Here is a 22,980-nt window from a genome sequence, read left to right as displayed (position 1 = left end):
GCTTCATTAAGTGCCGGGAGCCAGTGTGAGGAATCCCGCCCGTGACAAGGTCATGAGGAAGGAAGCTGACATACCCAAGGCGTGCTCAGACTTCAGGGACCCCTCTGGAAATTCCTAAGCATGTACCCCAACAAAAATCTGCCGGCTTTTGTGCTCTGCTTTTCCACTCTTCTGACATTTTCTGGAAAAAGTCAATTCAGGGCTTTAGTCTTCTGCATTTGAAAGAGTGTTTCAATCCAGAAAACCCTCTGATGGCTTTCTAGCCTGCCTGCAGGACTCGTACAGCTGCGCTTGTGATTGTTTGAGGCCTCCTGACCGTAGGAGGCACAGGAAGCTTAAAACATCCTAGGAATGTAGGAGCTTCCGAGGAGTCAAAATCTTTAGAATAGGACTGATTAAAAGTTTCATTTTTTGGGTCAATGCTTGCTGCCAAATTTTCATATCCTTTATTGGTATATAGAAAAACAAGTAGTAGACCTGGTATTAGCAACATTAGATCTTTGAGTTAAGTACCTTCTTTGTTATATCCCACTGCACCTTTGTTCTATAGAGATGTAACTTTAATGCTTTAAGGAGATGCAGATTAAAAAAAAACACTTCGGGGAAACAAAATTAACATTCATTAAGGAAGAGAGCCAAAAAGTGTTAACAAGCCTCTTGGCCAGAAGATAATGTAAATCACCTGAGACCTTTTGTATACAAAATGATATACGGAAAGAATCTGGGCTGCGAACGCTACATAATTTTGTGTTACCCATTGATCTCCGTGTTTTATCAAAAGTATAAAAGGCCTTCTGAACAATAAAGGATGGGGGCCAGGGGCCAGGGGCCGGGGGCCAGTTTCTCGGACCAGTTTCTCGAACTAGTCTCTCGGCCTGGTTTCTTGGGACTCTGGCTCCCCCCATGTCTCTCTCTCTCTCTTCTTCTCTCCCCTTCCCTCTCTCTGCTCTTTACTTTAACTTCAGGCTGAATCTCCACCTGGGGCGCGGAGGCTCACCAGGTCTACTTACTTGCCCTGGCTGTTAAGACCCGAACGAAAGGGAGCTTAAGGCGAGGCACCCTTAGATATTCAAGCGGGCGCCGGTGGCCCAATGTAGATGGTGCAAATGTAGATGGTCTGGAATTTTATTGGCCTTCCGCGTAAACCAAGCTATTCAGCCCTCTTCCTCCAATTAATCTTCTTACTACACTATAGTTTCTTAATCTAATCTTACATTAATAAACAAACAAGTCTTTCCACGCCAACGCCGTCCACCCTTCGAATTCCCTGGATCCACCGGGGCTGGACCCCGGCAATTAAGTACAGACTCAGAAGTGGTGTGGTGTGGTGTTAGCTGTGCAGGCTAAGAAACAGTCAGGACTGATGATCGACTCAGCCAGCACAGGAGAAATTAGAGATGTGGGTTCAGTCCCTGGGTCGGGAAGATCCTCTGGAGGAAGGCATGGTAACCCACTCCAGTATTCTTGCCTGGAAAATCCCACGGACAGAGGAGCCTGGCAGGTTATAGTCCATGGGATCACAAAGAGTCGGACATGAGTGAAGTGACTTAGCAAGCAAAGCAGCCCAAGCCCCAAGTCCAGGTCTGGGTGGTACCCCAGACAGCAGTGGGCGTTCTGCAGGATGGCACTTGCTGGGCCAGAGGACAGCTGTGTGTGCAGGCAGGGTAGCCCTCCAGCCCGTAGCACTTTCAGCTCCCCAGCCCCACATACGGTTCGAATGACGAGGCACCAGAGGAGGGGAGTGATTTCAGGACACTGGCAGGAAGTGCAGACAGCTTAATGGAGGGCAGTCATCTGAGCAGTAGGTTTATAAGGCTCTTGTCATTTTTCTATTTCCATTGTTAACCATTCTGCCAGGGTGAGCTGTAAGGATACCTGTCTGATACTTCTTGCTTTGAAACAGTGGGGGAAGTGAAAGGACAGGAAGAGAAATCTGGTTGAGTTATAATTGTGAAAAGCCTGAGTCAAAGCTGGGATACAGGTAAGGTTTAGAGTTTCCTAAGAATTTCGAGTTTTCTCTTTGGGATTGTTTTCAAGGTTAACCTGTTGCCAGTGAATATACAAAGTCACACCTGCCTTTAACTGCAGTTACAGGTTTTGGTTCTCTGTAAGTATTCAAAATTATACCTGCTTGTCTATTATGTACTTTATACCTAATGCTTCTTCCTTTTTTTGCTTCAGGTTAGCAGCAAAGATGAAGATTTTCTTGACCTTTCTGTTGATGTGGAGCAGAATACATCTATTACCCACTGTCTAAGGTAACCTCATGAATTCTGACTGTGGTCTGAGTTTTTGATGAGGCTAATAAGTCATGGGGGAAAATTTCCTGTATTTCTTCAGAAGATAATCTTCCTTTCTGTTAAACCAGTGTAATCCTATTATTTTCTATTTCTTCTTTCCCAAGAGAGATTAGAAATAAGTATATGTTGTCTAGAGAAGAGTCCTGCTGAGGAGTGAGGGGATCAAGTGGAAGTCATTAGTCATTAACTTTAAAAATAAGGTTTTAATCTTTAATACAGATGTGTGCTTTGGGCCGTCATCTGCCTCTCCACACACACAGACACAGCCAATCACAGTCACACAATTAAGCTGAAAAATGCTACTGATGCCTACCATTCCTTTCTTTTTCTAAGCTAATCTAGTCTTTAATTTTAAAAATTACGTACTTTTGAACTGAGAACCAATGAGGGCATTACCTTTTCCTCTATCTCGCAGCATTGTGTAGAGCTCATTCATGGAAGAAGGCTTTCTCCTAATTAGGGTTGAGGGGAGGTAAGGTTCCCTGAATGTAAGAGTAACACAGGCCCAGAGTTCCTGCAGATATTGTGTTTTGACTTGTGGTTGAAAATGTGCTCAGAGTTGATTTGTTGTTGTTCAGTTGCTAAATTGTATCTGATTCTTTGTGACCCCATAGGCTGCAGCTCACCTCGCTTCCCTGTCCTTCAGCTATCTCTCATAATTTGTTCAAATTATGTCCTTGAGTCAGTGATGCTGTATAATCATCTCATCCTCTGTTGCCCCCTTCTCCTGCCTTCACTCTTTGCCAGCGTCAGGGTCTTTTCCAATGAGTCAACTGTTTGCATCGGGTGGCCAGAGTATTAGAGCTTCAGCATCAGTCCTTCCAATGAATATCCATGGTTGATTTCCTTTAGGATTGACTGGTTTGATCTCCTTGCAGTCCAAAGGACTCTCAAGCATCTTCCCAACACCACAATTGATGCCGAAAGCATAAATTCTTCGCCAGTCAGCCTTCTTTATGGTCCAACTCTTATTGTATATGGCTGCTGGAAAAACCATAGCTTTGACTATATGGACCTTTGTTGACAAAGTGATGTCTCTGCTTTTTAATACTCTGTGGAGACACAATTCACTGTCCTGTCCTCACTGCTTTCTCCTCCTTTGAATTCACAATTAGCCCCACTCTTCTGTACACCGGAGGTCAAGGGCTAGCTAGCGTCAGGTGTGTATCTCGTGGCGCTTACAGTCTAGTGGGAATCCACAGACAGGAATTGGTGCTTTGCAGGACATTAAACACGTCTAGAGAGTGGCTGGTAGTGGGGGTGCAGGCCAGGGTTGGAGCTGGTGGCCCTTCCCATTGCTTAGAATGCCTCATCAGCTCAGGGCATTGTTGGTTTTTATTCATTTATTTTAAAAAAGTTTATTCTATTTAAGGATAGTTGATTTACAGTGTGGTGTTAATCTCTGCTGTCCCTCAGGGTAATTCAGTTATATGTGCATTCTTTTTCGGTTTGTCACAGGATATTGAATATAGTTCCCTGTGCTGTATAGTAGGAACTTGTTCATCCATTCTGTATTTAATGGTTTGCATCTGCTAACCCCAAACTCCTAATCCTCCACCCCCTGCCCACACCCCCCAGTGACCGCAAGTCTGTTATTCTCTGTGTCTGTGAGTCTGTTTCATAGATGAGCTCATTTCTGTCACATTTTAGATTCCACACATAAGTGATACCATATGGTATTTGTCTTTCTCTTTCAAGCCCTGTTGATCTTTATCAGTGGGCATTGTGTGACAGAATTGTTCTATCAGGAGTTCAGGTTACTCAGAACTCTTTAGATTAAAGGGACTTGCTGTGGCCGTCGACTGTTAGAAAGTCATTTTTCATGGTAGAGGCAGCAGCTCCAACCTGGCAGAACGTCCCAGTTCGTCTGGGTATCATGTATTGTGTGAGCTGGGGGCTGGTTGCTCTCTAATTCCCAGGAGGCTGAGCCTTCCCCTGTCCCCACCAAGTTACCTCAGCACCTCCTGCTGGTCTGGCATTTCATCACTTGTCTCCAGATGCCTTGGGTCCAGGTGTCCAGGACACATTTATGGTCTCTGCAAAGCATTTTGCAGGCCAGGATAGCATTTTTTGTTTCTTCTGATTGGTTCTGTTTTTGGCATGGACTCTTAATATTCCTGTGAAAAGAAGCCAGTTTTGATTTCCTCAGGGTTTTGTGATCACAAGGAGGTGAAAAAGCTATAAAGTTATGCCAGAGCTGGTCATAGGTGAGGGAGCAGAAGAAAGGATATTACCTGCCCATTCCCCTTGGAGAAGGGGAGCTAGGAGGCTGGCTGCTTCCCCTCCCTTCTAAGAAATTCCTGGGCTGTTCAGGAGGGCAGATGGCAGTGGCTGTAGCTTTGAGACCAGCTAAGAATTTCAACCATTGGGGAGCCTTGTTACAGACAAATGTAACCCAGAACTAAGTTCCCCCACTTTTTTTTTTCTGGAGGAAATATGTACATTGGCAATGCATACCTGATGAAGGCAGGCTCGAGACATTTGGAGGCCTTAAAGCCGGGATGGGTAGGTACAGAATAGCCTCACAATACATTTTGAACAACATCAGATTCTCATCTGATTGTCCAGGCTGATATTCCTCAAGGGCCTGCCCCTCCCCCTTAGTACATCATCCTGAAAATAGACGTTGGCTGACTTACCTGGACCTGCCTTCATCGATACCTAAGAGCTCACCTCCCCAACAGAGAGAAGCCTGCCAAGTGTTGCTGTTCACCACTGAGAGTTCTGGGGCAGCGGTGGCAGCTTTCCTGCCTCTCCCAGAGGAACAAAGTGCAGGAGAGAGTTCCAGGAAATAAATGATGCCAGCTGATCCGTTAACTTTTTCTGTTTGAGACAAAAGAGAAGGAATGATTATGATCTTTTTTGGCCCCTTTCATGGCTTAATGTGGTTTGCATTCTTGAGGATTTATTTTTCAAACTAGAATTATGAGTTGTCTTCTTTAACATCATGCCTGCATATCTCTTCTGGAGTGATAGCCTTATCATTTATTTTGATATTGAAAATAGTTAAAAATCAAGCTAAAATTGTAGGATTTAAATGTTAAGACTTCTGCCACCTTCGTCCAGAAGGGCTTTAGGTGATCAATTACAACGTGTTTTCAATGAACTTTTATCCCAGAGAAATGATGATATAAACAGTGGTTATTCAGGAAACAGGTTTAGAGAAGCCATTAAAGCCATATTGCAGCTGAGCTATACTTCTGATATTTCGCATCTCAGCACTGTGTCTTAGGCAGGCAGAGTGAGCCATCTGCATCATAGGATACTGAGAAATTTCCTCCTATTTTCTTTTGAAAAGTTCAGGGATGGCCTCAGGCAAAAACTTAAAATACGTGTTTATCTTACCCCCCTGTCCTTTTGGGTATTTTTTGTCTTTCACTTCAGGGCCTTAGTCCCTCCCTGTGGCTCCTGCACAGAAACGTACCTTTCTCCTCAAAGGGCTTCGTGCTCTGACACCACTTTCCTCTTCCTCTGTCCTCCTCTCATTAAAAATGCCCATTCTCCCAGGGCCAGGGAGGTCAGCGTTTTTTAGTTCTCCCAAAGCTGTATTTTAAAATTACTCTTCCTTTTTAAAAAAATGTCTTTTCATTTTGGAAACTTCTCTGTGCCAAGTTTATATGGAACTCTATCACAAATCTCTTGCCATATGCTTATCTGTCAGTTTCTCTGTTTATCTGGCTTGTGTCTTAGTTTTGGCTATTTCTCATATATGGTATTTGCTAATATCTGACACATCTTTCTTGTGGATTTCTTTTTCTTAACCTTCTTTAACACTTGAGTCAGTAGTTCTCAAACTTTGGTGCATATCAGAATCATCTGGGGAAGTTGGTAAAAATGGAGGCCTAATGGCAACCCACTCCAGTACTCTTGCCTGGAAAATCCCATGGATGAAGGAGCCTGGTGGGCTGCAGTCCATGGGGTCGCTAAGAGTTGGGCACGACTGAGCGACTTTACTTTCACTTTTCACTTTCATGCATTGGAGAAGGAAATGGCAACCCACTCCAGTGTTCTCGCCTGGAGAATCCCAGGGACAGGGGAGCCTGGTGGGCTGCTGTCTCTGGGGTTGCACAGAGTTGGACACGACTGAAGCGACTTAGCAGCAGCAGCGGCAGGTGATATTTAACTTCTGTGAGCCTGGGCATCTACTGTTCCTTAATTTTCCAGATGGTTTTGATACCGCCAGAGTTTGAGAACTGCTGCCCTAGATCTTTGCTACTCGAATAGGGGTCTGCAGGCCATTGCAGTTGACATTACCTGGGTCATTAGTAGGGCAGAATCTCTGGTCACCTTTAAGAATGAGTGCACGAGTCCGTGCCTGCACTTGGACAAGATTTCCAGGTGACTCCCATACGTGTTCGTATTTGCAAAGCACTGGGGACAGTGGCTCTCAGCCCGCCGAGCATATTGGAACCGCCTAGGGAGTTTTAAGAACAATGGTGCCTCTGGTTCTTGGAGACTTTCTCATGTAACTTGGCTTGGGACAGAGTGATGGGGGACTGAGATTGTTTTGAAAGCTCCCCTGGTGATTCTGATGAGCAGCCGAGTGAACCACTGCTGTAGATTCTAGAACAAAGCTTCCTAGCTTATATGCCATGGAAGATAGGTTACAGGTGTGTGTAGATGCCCTCAACTACCAGGCAGAGCCTGGGGCTGCTGGCAGAGCAGCTGTGTCAGTGTACCCCAGCTCCTTTCTATGTGGCACTATTTTTGTTGTTGTTTGTTTTGTTTTTGTTTTTCTTTTGCCACTATTTTTTAAATGTGCATCATAACATGAAATTATTGAGAGACCTCCTTAGCTTGAGAATTTTTTTTTAAACTTGGTAACATTGTACTGGTTTTGCCATACATTGACATGGATCTGCCATGGGTGTACATGTGTTCCCCATCCTGAACCCCTCTCCCACCTCCCTCCCCATCCCATCCCCCTGGGTCGTCCCAGTGTACCAGCCCCGAGCAGCCTATATCATGCATCAAACCTGGACTGGCGATTCATTTCACATATGATAATTTACGTTTCAATGCCATTCTCCCAAATCATCCCACCCTCTCCCTCTCCCACAGAGTCCAAAAGACTATTCTATACATCTGTGTCTCTTTTGCTGTCTCACATACAGGGTTATCATTACCATCTTTCTAAATTCCATATGTATTAGTATACTATATTGGTGTTTTTCTTTCTGGCTTACTTCACTCTGTATAATAGGCTCCAGTTTCATCCACCTCATTAGAACTGATTCAAATGTATTATTTTTAATGGCTGAGTAATATTCTATTGTGTATATGTACCACAGCTTTCTTATCCATTCGTCTGCTGATGGACATCTAGGTTGCTTCCATGTCCTGGCTATTATAAAGAGTGTTGTGATGAACATTGGGGTACATGTGTCTCTTTCAATTCTGGTGTCCTCGGTGTGTATGCCCAGCAGTGGGATTGCTGGGTCGTATGGCAGTTCTATTTCCAGTTTTTTAAGGAATCTCTGCACTGTTCTCCATAGTGGTTGTACTAGTTTGCATTCCCACCAACAGTGTAAGAGGGTTCCCTTTTCTCCACACCCTCTGCAGCATTTACTGCTTGTAGACTTTTGGATAGCAGCCATTCTGACTGGCGTGAAATGGTACCTCATTGTGGTTTTGATTTGCATTTCTCTAATAATGAGTGATGTTGAGCATCTTTTCATGTGTTTGTTAGCCATCTTTATGTCTTCTTTGGAGAAATGTCTATTTAGTTCTTCGGCCCATTTTTGATTGGGTCGCTTATTTTTCTGGAATTGAGCTGCAGGAGTTGCTTGAATATTTTTGAGATTAATTCTTTGTCCATTGCTTCGTTTGCTATTATTTTCTCCCATTCAGAAGGCTGTCTTTTCAGCTTGCTTATAGTTTCCTTGTTGTGCAGAAGCTTTTAATTTCAATTAGGTCCCATTTGTTTATTTTTGCTTTTATTTCCAATATTCTAGGAGGTGGGTCAGAGAGGATCCTGTTATGGTTTATGTTGGAGAGTGTTTTGCCTGTTTTCCTCTAGGAGTTTAATAGTTTCTGGTCTTATGTTTAGATCTTTAATCCATTTTGAGTTTATTTTTGTGTATGGTGTTAGAAAGTGTTCTAGTTTCATTATTTTACAAGTGGTTGACCAGTTTTCCCAGCACCACTTGTTAAAGAGATTATCTTTAATCCATTGTATATTCTTGCCTCCTTTGTCAAAGATAAGGTGTCCAGAGGTGTGTGGATTTATCTCTGGGCTTTCTATTTTGTTCTGTTGATCTATATTTCTGTCTTTGTGCCAGTACCATATTCTCTTGATGACTGTGGCTTTGTAGTATAGCCTGAAGTCAAGCAGGTTGATTCCTCCAGTTCTATTCTTCTTTCTCAAGATTGCTTAGGCTATTCAAGGTTTTTTTTGTATTTCCATACAAATTGTGAAATTATTTGTTCTAGCTCTGTGAAAAATACCGCTGGTAGCTTGATAGGGATAGCATTGAATCTGTAGATTGCTTTGGGTAGTATACTCATTTTCACTATATTGATTCTTCTGATCCATGAACACAGTATATTTCTCCATCTATTTGTGTCCTCTGATTTCTTTCATCAGTGTTTTATAGTTTTGTATATATAGGTCTTTTGTTTCTTTAGGTAGATATATTCCTAAGTATTTTATTCTTTTTGTTGCAATGGTGAATGGAATTGTTTCCTTAATTTCTCTTTCTGTTTTCTCACTGTTAGTGTATAGGAATGCAAGGGATTTCTGTGTGTTGATTTTATATCCTGCAACTTTACTATATTCATTGATGAGCTCTAGTAATTTTCTGGTGGAATCTTTAGGGTTTTCTATGTAGAGGATCATGTCATCTGCAAACAGTGAAAGTTTTACTTTTTCTTTTCCAATCTGGATTCCTTTTATTTCTTTTTCTGCTCTGATTGCTGTGGCCAAAACTTCCAAAGCTATGTTGAATAGTAGTGGTGAAAGTGGGCACCCTTGTCTTGTTCCTGACTTTGGCAGAAATGCTTTCAATTTTTCACCATTGAGGATAATGTTTGCTGTGGGTTTGTCATATATAGCTTTTATGATGTTGAGGTATGTTCCTTCTATTCCTGCTTTCTGGAGGGTTTTTATCATAAATGGATGTTGATTTTTGTCAGAGGCTTTCTCTGCATCTATTGAGATAATCATATGGCTTTTATTTTTCAATTTGTTAATGTGATGTATTACATTGATTGATTTGCGGTTATTGAAGAATCCTTGCATCCCTGGGATAAAGCCCACTTGGTCATGATGTATGATCTTTTTAATATGTTGTTGGATTCTGTTTGCTAGAATTTTGTTAAGGATTTTTGCGTCTATGTTCTTCAGTGATATTGACCTGTAGTTTTCTTTTTTTGTGGCATCTTTGTCAGGTTTTGGTGTTAGGGTGATGGTGGCCTCATAGAATGAGTTTGGAAGTTTACCTTCCTCTGCAATTTTCTGGAAGAGTTTAAATAGGATAGGTGTTAGCTCTTCTCTAAATTTTTGGTAGAATTCAGATGTGAAGCCATCGGGTCCTGGGCTTTTGTTTGCTGGAAGATTTTCTGATTACAGTTTCAATTTCCCTGCTTGTGATGGGTCTGTTAAGATTTTCTATGTCTTCCTGGTTCAGTTTTGAAAAGTTGTACTTTTCTAAGAATTTGTCCATTTCTTCCAAGTTGTCCATTTTATTTGCATATAGTTGCTAATAATAGTCTCTTATGATCCTTTGTATTTCTGTGTTGTCTGTTGTGATCTCTCCATTTTCACTTCTAATTTTGTTGATTTGATTTTTCTCTCTTTGTTTCTTCATGAGTCTGGCTAATGGTTTGTCAATTTTACTTATCTTGTCAAACAGCCAGCTTTTGGCTTTGTTGAATTTTGCTATGGTCTCTTTTGCTTTTTTTTGCATTTATTTCTGCCCTAATTTTTAAGATTTCTTTCCTTCTACTAACCCTGGGTTTCTTAATTTCTTCCTTTTCTAGTTGCTTTAGGTGTAGAGTTAGGTTATTTATTTGACTTTTTTCTTGTTTCTTGAGGTAATCCTGTATTGCTATGAACCTTCCCCTTAGCACTGCTTTTACAGTATCCCATAGGTTTTGGGTTGTTATGTTTTCATTTTCATTCATTTCTATGCATATTGTGATTTCTTCTGTGATTTGTTGGTTATTCAGCAGCGTGTTGTTCAGCCTCCATATGTTGGAATTTTTATAGTTTTTCTCCTGTAATTGACATCTAATCTTACTTCATTGTGGTCAGAAAAGATGCTTGAAATGATTTCAATTTTTTTGAATTTACCAAGGCTAGATTTATGGCCCAGGATGTGTCCTTCCTGGAGAAGTTTCCGTGTGCGCTTGAGAAAAAGGTGAAATTCATTGTTTTGGAGTGAAATGTCCTATAGGTATCAATTAGGTCTAATTAGTCTATTGTATCATTTAAAGTTTGTGTTTCCTTGTTAATTTTCTATTTAGTTGATATATCCATAGGTGTGAGTGGGGTATTAAAGTCTCCCACTATTATTGTGTTATTGTTAATTTCCCCTTTCATACTTATTAGCATTTGTCTTACATATTGTGGTGCTCCTATGTTGGGTGCATATATATTTATAATTGTTATATCTTCTTCTTGGATTGATCCTTTGATCATTATGTAGTGGCCTTCTTTGTCTCTTTTCACAGCCTTTGTTTTAAAGTCTATTTTATCTAATATGAGTATTGCTACTCCTACTTTCTTTTGGTCTCTATTTGCATGGAATATCTTTTCTCAGCCCTTCACTTTCAGTCTGTATGTGTCCCTTGTTTCAAGGTGGGTCTCTTGTAGACAACATATATAGGGATCTTGTTTTTGTATCCATTCAGCCAGTCTTTGTCTTTTGGTTGGGGCATTCAACCCATTTACATTTAAGGTAATTATTGATAAGTTTGATCCCGTTGCCATTTACTTTATTGCTTTGGGTTCGAATTTATACTCCCTTTCTGTGTTTCCTGTCTAGAGAAGATCCTTTAGCATTTGTTGGAGAGCTGGTTTAGTGGTGCTGAATTCCCTCAGCTTTTCCTTGTCTGTAAAGCTTTTGATTTCTCCTTCATATTTCCTAGCTGGGTATAGTAATCTGGGCTGTAGGTTATTTTCTTTCATCACTTTAAGTATGTCCTGCCATTCCCTTCTGGCCTGAAGAGTTTCTATTGAAAGATCAGCTGTTATCCTTATGGGAATCCCCTTGTGTGTTATTTGTTGTTTTTCCCTTGCTGCTTTTAATATTTGTTCTTTGTGTTTGATCTTTGTTCATTTGATTAATATGTGTCTTGGGGTGTTTCGCCTTGGGTTTATCCTGTTTGGGACTCTGGGTTTCTTGGACTTTGGTGATTATTTCCTTCCCCATTTTAAGGAAGTTTTCAACTATTACCTCCTCAAGTATTTTCTCATGGTCTGTCTTTTTTTCTTCTTCTGGGACTCCTATGGTTTGAATGTTGGGGCATTTAACATTGTCCCAGAGGTCTCTGAGGTTGTCCTCATTTCTTTTAATTCTTTTTTCTTTTTTCCTCTCTGATTCATTTATTTCTACCATTCTATCTTCTACCACACTTATCCTATCTTCTGCCTCCGTTATTCTACTGTTGGTTCCCTCCAGAGTGTTTTTGATCTCAGTTATTGGATTATTCATTATGTATTGACTCTTTATTTCTTCTGTGATTATTATCTCTATGATTATTATGGGGCCAATTGTTAGTTTGAAAGTGAAAGTGGCTCAGTCGTGTCCAACTCTTTGAGACCTCATGGACTGTCCATGGAATTCTTGAGGCCAGAATACTGGAGTGGGTAGCGTTTCCCTTCTCCAGCGGATCTTCCCGACCCAGGAATCGAACCAGGGTCTCCTGTGTTGCAGGTAGATTCTTTACCAACTGAGCTATCAGGGAAGCCCAAAATACTTCTTTGAGCTGCTTTTGGTGGGGGTGGGGCAAGAATACTGGAGTGGGTTGCCATTCCCTTCTCCAGGAGATCTTCCCGACCCAGGGATTGAACCCAGGTCTCCCACATTGTAGGCAGACAGATGCTTTACCAAGCCACCAGGGAAGTTCTTTCTTGCATCTTCTCGATCCTTGTCTCCAGGCTATTTATCTTTAACTCCAGTTTGTTTTCAAGGTTTTGGATCATTTTCACTATCATTATTTGGAATTCTTTATCAGGTAGATTCCCTATCTCTTCCTCTTTTGTTTGGTTTGGTGGGCATTTATCTTGTTCCTTTACGTGCTGGGTATTTCTCTGCCTTTTCATCTTGTTTATATTGCTGTGTTTGGGGTGGCCTTTCTGTATTCTGGCAGTTTGTGGTTCCTTTTTATTGTGGAGGTTCCTTGCTGTGGGTGAGGTTGGATGGGTGGCTTGTCCAGGTTTCCTGGTTAGGGAAGCTGGTGGGTGGAACTGGATTTCTTCTCTCTAGAGTGCAATGAAGTGTCCAGTAATGAGTTTTGAGATGTCAGTGGGTTTGGTGTGACTTTGGGCAGCCTGTATATTGAAGCTCATGGTTGTGTTCCCATGTTGCTGGAGAATTTGCATGGTATGTCTTGCTCTGGAACTTGTTGGCTCTTGGGTGGTGCTTGGTTTCAGTGTAGGTATAGAAACATTTGATGAGCTCCTATCGATTAATGTTTCCTGGATTCAGGAGTTCTCTCGTGTTCTCAGGATTTGGACTTAAGCCTCCTGCCTCTGGTTTTCAGTCTTATTCTTACAGTAGCCTCAAGACTTCTCCATCTATACAGTACTGATGATAAAACCTCTAGGTTAATGATGAAAAGTTTCTCCACAGTGAGGGACACCTGGAGAGGTACACAGAGTTACATGGAGAAGAGAAGAGGGAGGAGGGAGATAGAGGTGACCAGGAGGAGAAGGGGGGGAATCAAAACGGGTGAGAGCAAGCTAGCCAGTAATCACTTCCCTATGTGCGCCCCACAGTCTGGACCACTCAGAGATGTTCACGAAGTTACACAGAGAAGAGGGAGGAAGGAGACAGAAGTGGCCAGGGGGATAAAAGGGGGAATCAAAAGGAGAGAGAGAGATCCAGCCAGTAATCAGTTCCCTAAGTGTTCTCCACAGCCCAGAACACACAGAGATTGACAGAGTTGGGTAAAGAAGAAAAGGGGGAGGGAGGAGATAGAGGCGACTTGGTGGAGAGAAAGGAGAGTCCAAAGGGGGAGAGAGCAGTCAAGCCAGTAATCTCGCACCCAAGTTAAAATGGGTACTGAAGATTGGGTTCTTAAAGATACAAAATTGATAACAAATACCAAAAAGCAAAGATTAAAAATCTAGAGTAGAGGTTAGATTCTCAAAAATAGAATATTAAAAAAAAGTCACAAAAATTATAAAATATATATATATGAAGTTTACTTTAAAAATAGGGTCTTTTTTTTGGCAAGGTAATAGTAGGTTATAAAAATGAAAATTAAAGAAATAATAGGGGACTTAAAAATTAAAAAAAATGTTTTTAATTTAAAAAATGATTATAGTAAAAATATATCTATGACTTTCTCTGGAACTGTTGCAGATAGTGTGGGGTCAGTTCATTTTCAGATAGTTCCTTGGTCCAGCTTATACTTCTCAAGGTCTACAGACCCCTTCCTATGGAGTTGGTGCTAACTACAGGGTTTTAATCTATTGTGCCTGTCACTTCCAGAGTGGTTCCCTCTGTTTATTTCAGCTTCTTCTGTTTGCTGGTCTCTTCAGTGTCTAATTTCCGCCCTGACACAAGGCGGGTGGTGGAGGTCACTTTTTTTAGGCTCACTTGTTCAGTCGTGCTGTGGGGAGGGAGGAACCCTGCAAACAAATATCAGTGGCATGTGCTCACAGTGATTCAGTCACACTGGGTTTGCCTCTGCTCACGGCATGTGTGCTTTCCCAGTCTATACTACTCAGGCTCTAGGTTGCTCTGCCAGGAACTGTCTGATGCAGGCCCTGGGTTTCATGCAGTCCCCAGGTCTAAGCCACTCAGGTTCAGGTTCTCAGGTACTCCACAAAGGTGCAGACTTGGTTGGGCCTGCGTTTTGTGCCCTTCCAGGTCCGAGCAGCTCAGGTGACCAGGTGCTTGGTGAGCGCAGTTGGTCCCAGTTGAAGGCTGTGACTTATCGCCTCCCCCGTCCCAGCCACTCGGTTTTCTGGGTGTACAACGGGCATGCCTTCTCAGGTGTGCCGTGTGCCGTGTGTCTCTTCTGGGGAGCTGATCTCTGTCTGCAACTCTCCCAGAGGATGTTGACCATCCAGAATCCCAAGAAGTCTTGGTTAGCAATGACGTCAGCTTGCAGTTTGGTATAGGATGCCTCTCTGGGGCCAGTATTGCCCCCTTCCAGCTCTGGCTGCCCTCGCCTGCCTGCCTCCGGTGGGGGATGGGCCGATCCTCAGCCGGCTAGGTCTGCTCAGTCCTTTGTTTTATGAGCAAGGCTGGCGGTGTCTTGAAAGTGAAAGTGAAGTTGCTCAGTCGTGTCCGACTCTTTCCGACCCCATGGACTGTAGCCTACCAGGCTCCTCTGTCCATGGGATTTTCCAGGCAATAGTCCTGGAGTAGATTGCCATTTCCTTCTCCAGGGGATCTTCCCAATTCAGGGATCGAACTCAGGTCTCCCATATTGTAGACAGAGCTTTACCGACTGAGCCACCGATAGCTATTCCAGTCTGGGTTGCTGTCTCAAGCTAGTTCCCTCAGATTGCCCTCAGGGCATTCAGGCGAGGTCCTTACCCTAAGCAATGCAGCCCGCACCTCCGTGTCCAGCCCCTGCTTGCTAGTGGGCGATGCGAGCATCTGGGCTCCTCCTCCTCCTCCTCCTCCACTTGCTGTCAGGCACGTAATCTGTGGGTTTTAATTTTTTATTTATTTTTCCTCCTGGTTATTTTGCCCTCTGAGATTCCAAGGCTCGCCATAGACCCGCCAGAGAGAGTTTCCTGGTGTTTGGAAACTTCTCTTTTTTTAAGACTCTTTTCTCGGGAGGGATTTCCGTCCCTACCTCTTTTGTCTTTTTATCTTTTGTATTTTGTCCTACCTCCTTTTGAAGACAATGGGCTGCCTTTCTGGGTGCCTGATGTCCTCTGCCAGCATTCAGAAGTTGTTTTATGGAATTTGCTCGGCTTTCAAATGTTCTTTTGATGAATTTGTGGGCGAGAAAGTGGCCTCCCCGTCCTATTCCTCCGCCATCTTAGGACCGCCCCTGAGAATTTTTTTAAATCAATTTTTGAGCTAATGTGTTGAGTGAAAGGTTAAGATTTAAATAAAAAATGTTTTCTCTCAAACATAGACATTACCTTGGTCATGATAGCTATTCTTACAACCTGTAGCCATCTCAGCTGGAAATATAGTCATTCTCCATTTTTTTCAAGTTTTCTTGTGTACATTTCCATTAGGCTTTATAGTTCTTATGAAGGTATATGTTTCATATTAGACTTGCTCCCCAAGTATATTTTTAAAAAGTGTTTCTTTGACTCTTTTTCAAAAAATACAGAGTTTTGTGCTTTCCCAATAACCTCTCCTCTGTGCTTTGATGTAATTTATCCCGAGTGTCTAAAAGACCTTTCTCTTCTCCTCTTGTTCATGGGGTTGCTTAGAGTTGGACACGACTGAACAACTTCACTTTCACGTTTCACTTTCATGCATTGGAGAAGGAAATGGCAACCCACTCCAGTGTTCTTGCCTGGAGAATCCCAGGGACGGAGGAGCCTGGTGGGCTGCCATCTGTGGGGTCGCACGGAGTTGGACACGACTAAAGCGACTTAGCAGCAGCAGCAGCCTCTCCTTTTTGATTTCCTCATCGAGGAGTTTCCTCAACATTTGTTGCCCTCTTTTATTCCAACAACTGTACAGCATTATCTGACAGATCCGCTGTGCCTCAGTTTCCTGCTGGGGCCACTCCGTCTCTCTAACTTAGCCACATTTTCCAGTTCTTGACTCACAGATGCTCTGAAGGCTTTGTCCTGCCTCTCCTGTGGCAACAAGCTTCCAGTCATCTAGGGCTGGGCAGGATGGTGAATCGGGTCTTTAAGTACCAACTTCTGCTATGTTTTTACCTTTGTGGATCTACAAAAACTTTTTTTTTTAATTGAGAAATTTGAGTAGAAAGTGTTTAATTTCTTATTTGTTGTACTTGCCTGAGGTCTTTTTTTTAATTAACTTTTATTGGAGTGTACCTTATTTACAGTGTTGTTGCCTGACTTACTCTGATTCTTTAGTAGGACAGAGGAGAGGTTTGTCTGTGGTAGACATTCCAAAACTATGACTCTCCACCCTCACCCAGACTCACTGCCCCTTCTTGGTTGCTCTGTTCTACCCCAGTAAATCTTGTGCAGACCAAGAAGAGATTTCACAACAGTTACTCCATGAAGAGCTGAGCAGTATTCATTCAGCTGAGTTTGAGTCTGTATCAGGTACCAGGCACTTGGAGTCTGAAGGTTGCGTATACTTGCCTTCTAAACTGTGTTTTTGCTTTTCGACTCCCTCCAGTCCTTCCTCCAGAGTGCTGCCATAAATGGTCCATAAGCCCACAGAGACAAGTTAGAGAGTCACAGGGTCCACACAGCTTCTAAGAAGCGTGCTCTGTACCTTGTGTTCATGCCTCTTGGTCATGGCCTTCACTCTGTCTGGAATCCTGGACTCTTAATCCCTTGGTTCACGTTCCCTTTTTGAGAATCTGACTCAGATATCACCCCTTGAGGAAACATCCTGAATTGCCCCAGTTCAAGTTCATTTCTCCATCCTCTGTACTTTGCTGGGGACTTTGTATACATGCGTTTCCCTTTGTTCAGCCAGCACACATCGTTGAGTGCTGTTGTGTGTCAGGCCCATCCTCAGTGCTGGGACCCTGGCAGTGAGTGAGACAGACACGGTCACTGCCCATACCCGTATCATCCAGCAACTAGGAGGATGTTTCAGATAGTGATAAGTGCTCAGAGGAAAACAAGACAGCAACAGAGTAGGGGCTGGATGGGTTTGGAGAGAGTGACTGGGGAAGTCCTTTCCAAAGAGGTGACGTAGAAGCTGAGCTCTGAACAATGAGCAGGGCCAGCGATGGAAGCATCTGGAAAAAGCTGTTAGTGCAGAGAAAAATGGCACTAGCAAATGCCCTGGAGCAGGGAGAGCAAGGCTCCCTGGAGCTGCAGAGAAGGCCAGCCGGTGGGACTGGAGCAGGGAGAGCAAGGCTCCCTGGAGCTGCAGAGAAGGCCAGCCGGTGGGACTGGAGCAGCGTGAAGGAGGCGGGAAGGCTGGAGACGGGTCAGAAGAGCAGACAGTCTGTTGGCATAGCAAGAAATGTGGATTTTAGGGACTTCCTTGGTGGTCCAGTGGCTGAGACTCGGCGCCCCCAATGCAGGGGAGTGGGTTTGATCCCTGGCCTGGGAACTAGATCTCACATGCTGCAACTTAAGAGCCAGCACAGTCAAATAAATTTTTTAAGAAGTTAAAAAAGAAATTTGGATTTTATTCCTGAATTCACCAAGAAACTATCCAAGAGCTTTAGGTAGGGGAGTCAGTAGTATGAAATGATGTATGTTTCACCTGCACTGAACACTGTTGTAAATGGCTCATTGCGTGTGTCTCTGGTAACCCTGTGTACTGTGAGGGCAGGCGTTCTCTGTGGATCCCCAGCACCCAGTCCAGGGTATGGTTGATAGCCACTGGGGAATCTAATGAATGAATAATCTATGTATTCTCTTGATAAGCTCTATTTAAGTGGTTGAGTTAGTAACACCATGTAAATAATTTTTTATGTTTGGTAAAAGCTGGTCGATCTAGTGCTAGGACACTCCCTGTGAATAAGGAAACGTCACGGCCTTTTTCAAGACTCCAGGGTGTTACAATATTCTGGATATTCTATTCAGCCTTTGAGGCAGTACCCCAGGAATGCTGAGTAGAATCTTGATGGCCAGAGAAGAATGAAAAGCCGTGACATTTTAAAAAATGAAAGCTGTCAGTAGCACAGTAAGATCTTACGATAAGGTGAATACTGACATAGCATCCCAATGGCGTTTGTTCTCAGGAGGAGGTGGTTGGGAGTTCTTATCGTCCAGCATGTGGGCAGGAGGGGAGCAGGGGGTTGGTAGTCATCTCCTGATAATTTAAGATTTTCTGAGTTCAATATAAGGGCCATTGAATACGATTTAAATTTTATTATCTTTCGTGCTCTTTGAAAATGTAGACCACCTAAGACAGATCGTTTTTCACTAACCATGTAGTAATGTCTCCTAGCATTTTGTATGATGGTTTTTTGGATTTGACTTTCACTGTAATGGTTGGCTTTTACTATAGTTAGTATTTTTCTATTATAATTTTCATCTCCAGTTTTCGGGTACTGTTTCTTAAAAACCTTGAGTTTCTGTTTTTTTGTTTTTCCTGAATCAGTTGGAAACCCTAATTTAGATCTATCTGTGTCCCATTAAATAAAGCTTACTTGAAAATCTTTCATGGTGAAATCATAACCCAGCCCAGTGAACATGCTCTAATCATCATAGCACTTGCTCCCAAGAAGAATCTTTTCTCATTACTTCTTTACCCACATTCACTTAAAAATTACCCTACAGGTAATAGAGAGTTTAGGACGTGGTAAGCTGAATACATTTTGGACTTCTGTTAAGTTGAAAATATTTCTCTTTGCAGAGATTTCAGCAACACAGAAACACTGTGTAGTGAACAGAAGTATTATTGTGAAACATGCTGCAGCAAACAAGAGGCCCAGAAAAGGTACGTAAGGGTTTAGCCCAGGGGGTGGCGTCCTATCCGCAGAAGGGACCAGACTGTGGAGCCTGACAGATCTGATTTTTGAATCCCAGTTCCTAGGGCTTGTAACCAAGTAGCTTTGGAGAAGTCAGTTACCTTCTTCACTGGTAGAATACGATAAGAATGCCTACCTGGGGAAGTTGCCCATTCATCTGATCATGTGTTCATCTGTTTGTTTGTTCATTCATTGATTCAGTGTGCCAGATACTCATGCTGGGTAAACAAGTGGTGAGCAAGTGTGATCACTGTCCTCTTGGGATTAAAGGTGAATCATAAAAATGACTTAGCATAGTACATAACACATAGTGGTCACCCAATAGTACTGTTAGTATTGCCTAATGTTGGAACTTCTTATTTAGAAGATAGAAGAGGCAAGTAATACTAATCATTTAATAAGGAAGCATGAGGAAATCAATAACATCAGTCTATGGATGGGTAAAAAGAAAGTTATCATATTCAGAGTTGATACAAGACCCAAGGTTGCCCGTCTTTTTACCAGCACTGGCCAGTTACAGGTCTTGAACAATGTGAAATAATTGTCCTTCCCTATGTTCTGTCCCCAGAAGCCAAAAATCTTGACATTTTTACTATCCTGTGAAGCTTTACCATGAGTTAAGTTTATCCTGTCCATGGTTTGTGGCATATTCAGGATAACTCACAGATGCCCATTCCTACCGTCTAAAACTGTGAGGGGTCTAGAGCTGAAATTGAACGAGTTTCTCTGACCAGTCTCTCAGCCCTTCATCCCCAAACATGCACATCTTTCTTTGGTGCCTCAGAACTGGAGAAAGGTTAGTCATTGTGGTGGCAGATGGGAGTTAACATTCATTAGTGGTTGGGGAGTTTATCTCTGTCCCCATCCATATAATCTAAACTACGTCTGCCTAAGGCCATCCTAGGTCTTCCAGTGGAGCATGAAAGCATATTCTATTCAACCCTGGAAGTTTCATACATTAAAATGCAGTGTTCTTAAAAAATAATAGGGATCCCCATAAATCTTACGTTTCTGCTGATGGTGTGGTTTTGCTTACTTTTATGCACAGGATTTTTTTTTTCAATAGATTTCTAAATAATATTCTATTAAATTTGTCCTTTACAAACAATAATTCATGGAAAATATGCACAAGTCAAACAGCATTTACAATAATTCAGGACCTTCAAAGAAGGTGTCCTCGAAGGTAACCAGAAAATCCTCTATTTCTATCAGAGTTATCTCCATAAACTGTTGTCTTTGCGACTTCTTACTGAAGAATGTTAATGGTCATCTAGTTGAAAAAAGAGCTTTTCATGTTTGTGTAAGTTGCGGAACTGCTGCATCGAACAAAAGAAAATCCTTTTCTGCAGGATTTCTCAAAGCCTTAGGTATGTGGATGTGCAAGGAGGAACTTAGGAACAGAAGGGAGAATAGCATCCTGACTTGACCTCAGAAACCCCGCATCCATTAACATCTCCCGTGCTCTCACGAGCCTATTTTGAGAACTATAGCCCTAAGCCAATCAGTCTCTGAGAGCCAGAAAAGGGAAATGACTTGCTCAGGAGTAAGGAGGGGGAATGGGCCCAGCTTGCCTGATTATCTGATGGTGACCAGTTGGCAGTGGATGTCTGAGGCATGCCTGTTTGTCGGTTCTCAGAACCTGTACGTACAGAACCCACCCTCTGCTTGTCCTTTCCCCAGCCTGCTTTTCTCAAAAACTGTCCCCCTCCTCTCCATTATCTCAGAGTTGAGGGATTATCCAAATATCATTCTTCCTGGGAGGCAGAGGGCAGTGACGTAGGGCAATTGTGCATCATATTTTTATTGGTACGTAAGTTCTAGGGTGTCTCCTTTGACCAAACAGATGATCCCACCCCCACATCCTAGCCCCACTGCACTCTTCTCTGCTTACTAGGCTCCAGTTAGCCGAGTCTGTGCAAGCGAGCATCCTTTTACTCTGGTACGTGGATTGGCTGTTTGCTGGTTAGAGGTTTGTTGGACCCCTCCTGCTCTCCATTTGTGCAGGCTGTGGTATAATTGGTCCCACTCACAGGCATTGGATGCCGCTGATTTTCTGTTGCATGGTTTATTTTAGGATGAGAGTCAAAAAGCTGCCCATGATTTTGGCCCTGCACCTCAAGCGGTTCAAGTACATGGAGCAGCTCCATAGGTACACCAAGCTCTCTTACCGAGTGGTCTTCCCGCTGGAACTCCGGCTCTTCAACACCTCCAGTGATGCAGTCAACCTGGACCGCATGTATGACCTGGTCGCAGTGGTGGTGCACTGCGGCAGGTGAGGGCGGGCAGGGAGCGCGTGGAGGGAGGCGCTGTCCTTGGGCCACGTGGACTCTGCCACATCTTTCAGGGGCGGGGCCAGGGATGTGAGACTCCGTGGTGATGGCGCTTCGGGGAATTTCCTCTAAGCTCCAGTTTGTCACCTCAAAATGAATCTCTAAACTTATGTATATAAAGTAAAATAATAAATTTAAAAGTAAAGGAAATTAACGCATAATAATAATTTAAATGTTCTCTCATAAGGGAAATAATAAATCTCCATTAGATACAAAGAATTTGAAATCACATGGAAAAGTAAATGTTTGTGCTGTGATTTTAATTTCTGACAAACCAGGTTACTCATTTAGTATGATCACTAAAGTGTTTTAAGATACCTAAATAAAGACTGGAAGCAATGGATGGAATTTAATACTTTTTTGGCATTTGAATAATTAAAATGTATCCTTAAGTGTTCTTTAGGCAGTTTTAAGCCTTTCCCCTGTATTCTATAATAAGTACATAATCAAAAAAAAAAAAGAGAGAGTGGAGAGAAATGCCCTTGATATGGAGAAGCAAAGTGTTTTTGCTGTAAGTCTTTTGAGGAAATATTTTTTATTGTATAATTTGGTGTAAGTCGTGAAAACTCTACTGAAAATTCACCTGTTGCTATTATTTGCTCAGCTGGGATGGATCTGTGTCCCCTCCCTGGGATCGACATTGCTGTCACCCTTGTAGGCTTCAGATTGGGGCCTGTCACAGAGCAGGTGTCTTTTCCTCTCCGTCTACCTGGATGGAGTGGTAGTAAACAGACCTTTACCAAGAGGATGGGTGGTTCCACGGGGAGGGGTGGAGTGATTTCCTTTCCTCGACTGGGTGGCTGGTATCAGAAACTGTAACTGCCTGAAGCAGCCCTTGTTTTGTCCCATGCAGAGCCATAGTCACAGATGATTGTCTTAGTTCTCAGAAAGTTGTGTTTGTTGGTCAGTTACAAGCCACCTTTCTATTTGCCCCTGAAGAATACTTCTAACTGCTAATTATTTTAAAGAGCCTCAGGGTTGGGAAGATCCCCTGGAGGAGGGCGTGGCAACCCACTCCAGTATTCTTGCCTGGAGAATCCCATGGGCAGAGGAGCCTGGTGGGCGACAGTCCATGGAATCCCAAAGAGGTGGACACGACTGAGTGACTGAGCATACATGCACACACATCTATTTTCTATTTATTTATTTATTAGAGTTCTTTAACAGTTTTCTTTGATTTAACCATGCCCTCCTCCAGGGGATCCTCCCAACCCAGGGATTAAACCCAGGTCTCCCTCATTGCAGACAGATTCTTTACCATCTGAGCCACCAGGAAAGCCCAAGAATTCTGGAGTGGGTAGCCTATCCCTTCTCCAGGGTATCTTTCTGACCCCGGAATTGAACCAGGGTCTCTTGCATTGCAGGTGGATTCTTTACCAGCTGAGCTACCAGGGAATCCCATATATTATGTATATGCTATGTATATTCTGTGTTCCTGGTGGTTTAGTCAATAAGTCATGTCCATCTCTGTATATACTAGGAAATGGCAGCCGACCACAATATTCTTGCCTAGAGAATCCCCATGGATAGAGGAGCCTGGCAGGCTGCAGTCTGTGGGGTCACACACAGTCAGACGTGACTGAGCGACTATGCACACACATGAGTTAAGGAAGAGGGCG

The 22,980-nt window shown here is 42.9% G+C and overlaps 1 protein-coding gene across 2 annotated transcripts in view; it reads left to right on the top strand.

The window, feature by feature from the left end:
- The window catches only part of USP46 (ubiquitin specific peptidase 46), a 74,573-nt gene that overhangs the window by 44,953 nt on the left and 6,640 nt on the right, over positions 1–22,980 (top strand). For both annotated transcript variants that reach the window (XM_018049455.1, XM_018049454.1), the window contains exons 5-7: positions 2,182–2,258; positions 18,917–19,000; positions 21,106–21,303. In XM_018049455.1, the coding sequence (XP_017904944.1) occupies positions 2,182–2,258; positions 18,917–19,000; positions 21,106–21,303 (359 nt within the window). The remainder of the gene's footprint in view (positions 1–2,181; positions 2,259–18,916; positions 19,001–21,105; positions 21,304–22,980) is intronic.

This window comes from Capra hircus, chromosome 6, assembly GCF_001704415.2.
Source record: "Capra hircus breed San Clemente chromosome 6, ASM170441v1, whole genome shotgun sequence".
Lineage (NCBI taxonomy): Eukaryota > Metazoa > Chordata > Mammalia > Artiodactyla > Bovidae > Capra > Capra hircus.
This window is presented reverse-complemented; position numbering and strand designations above follow the sequence as displayed.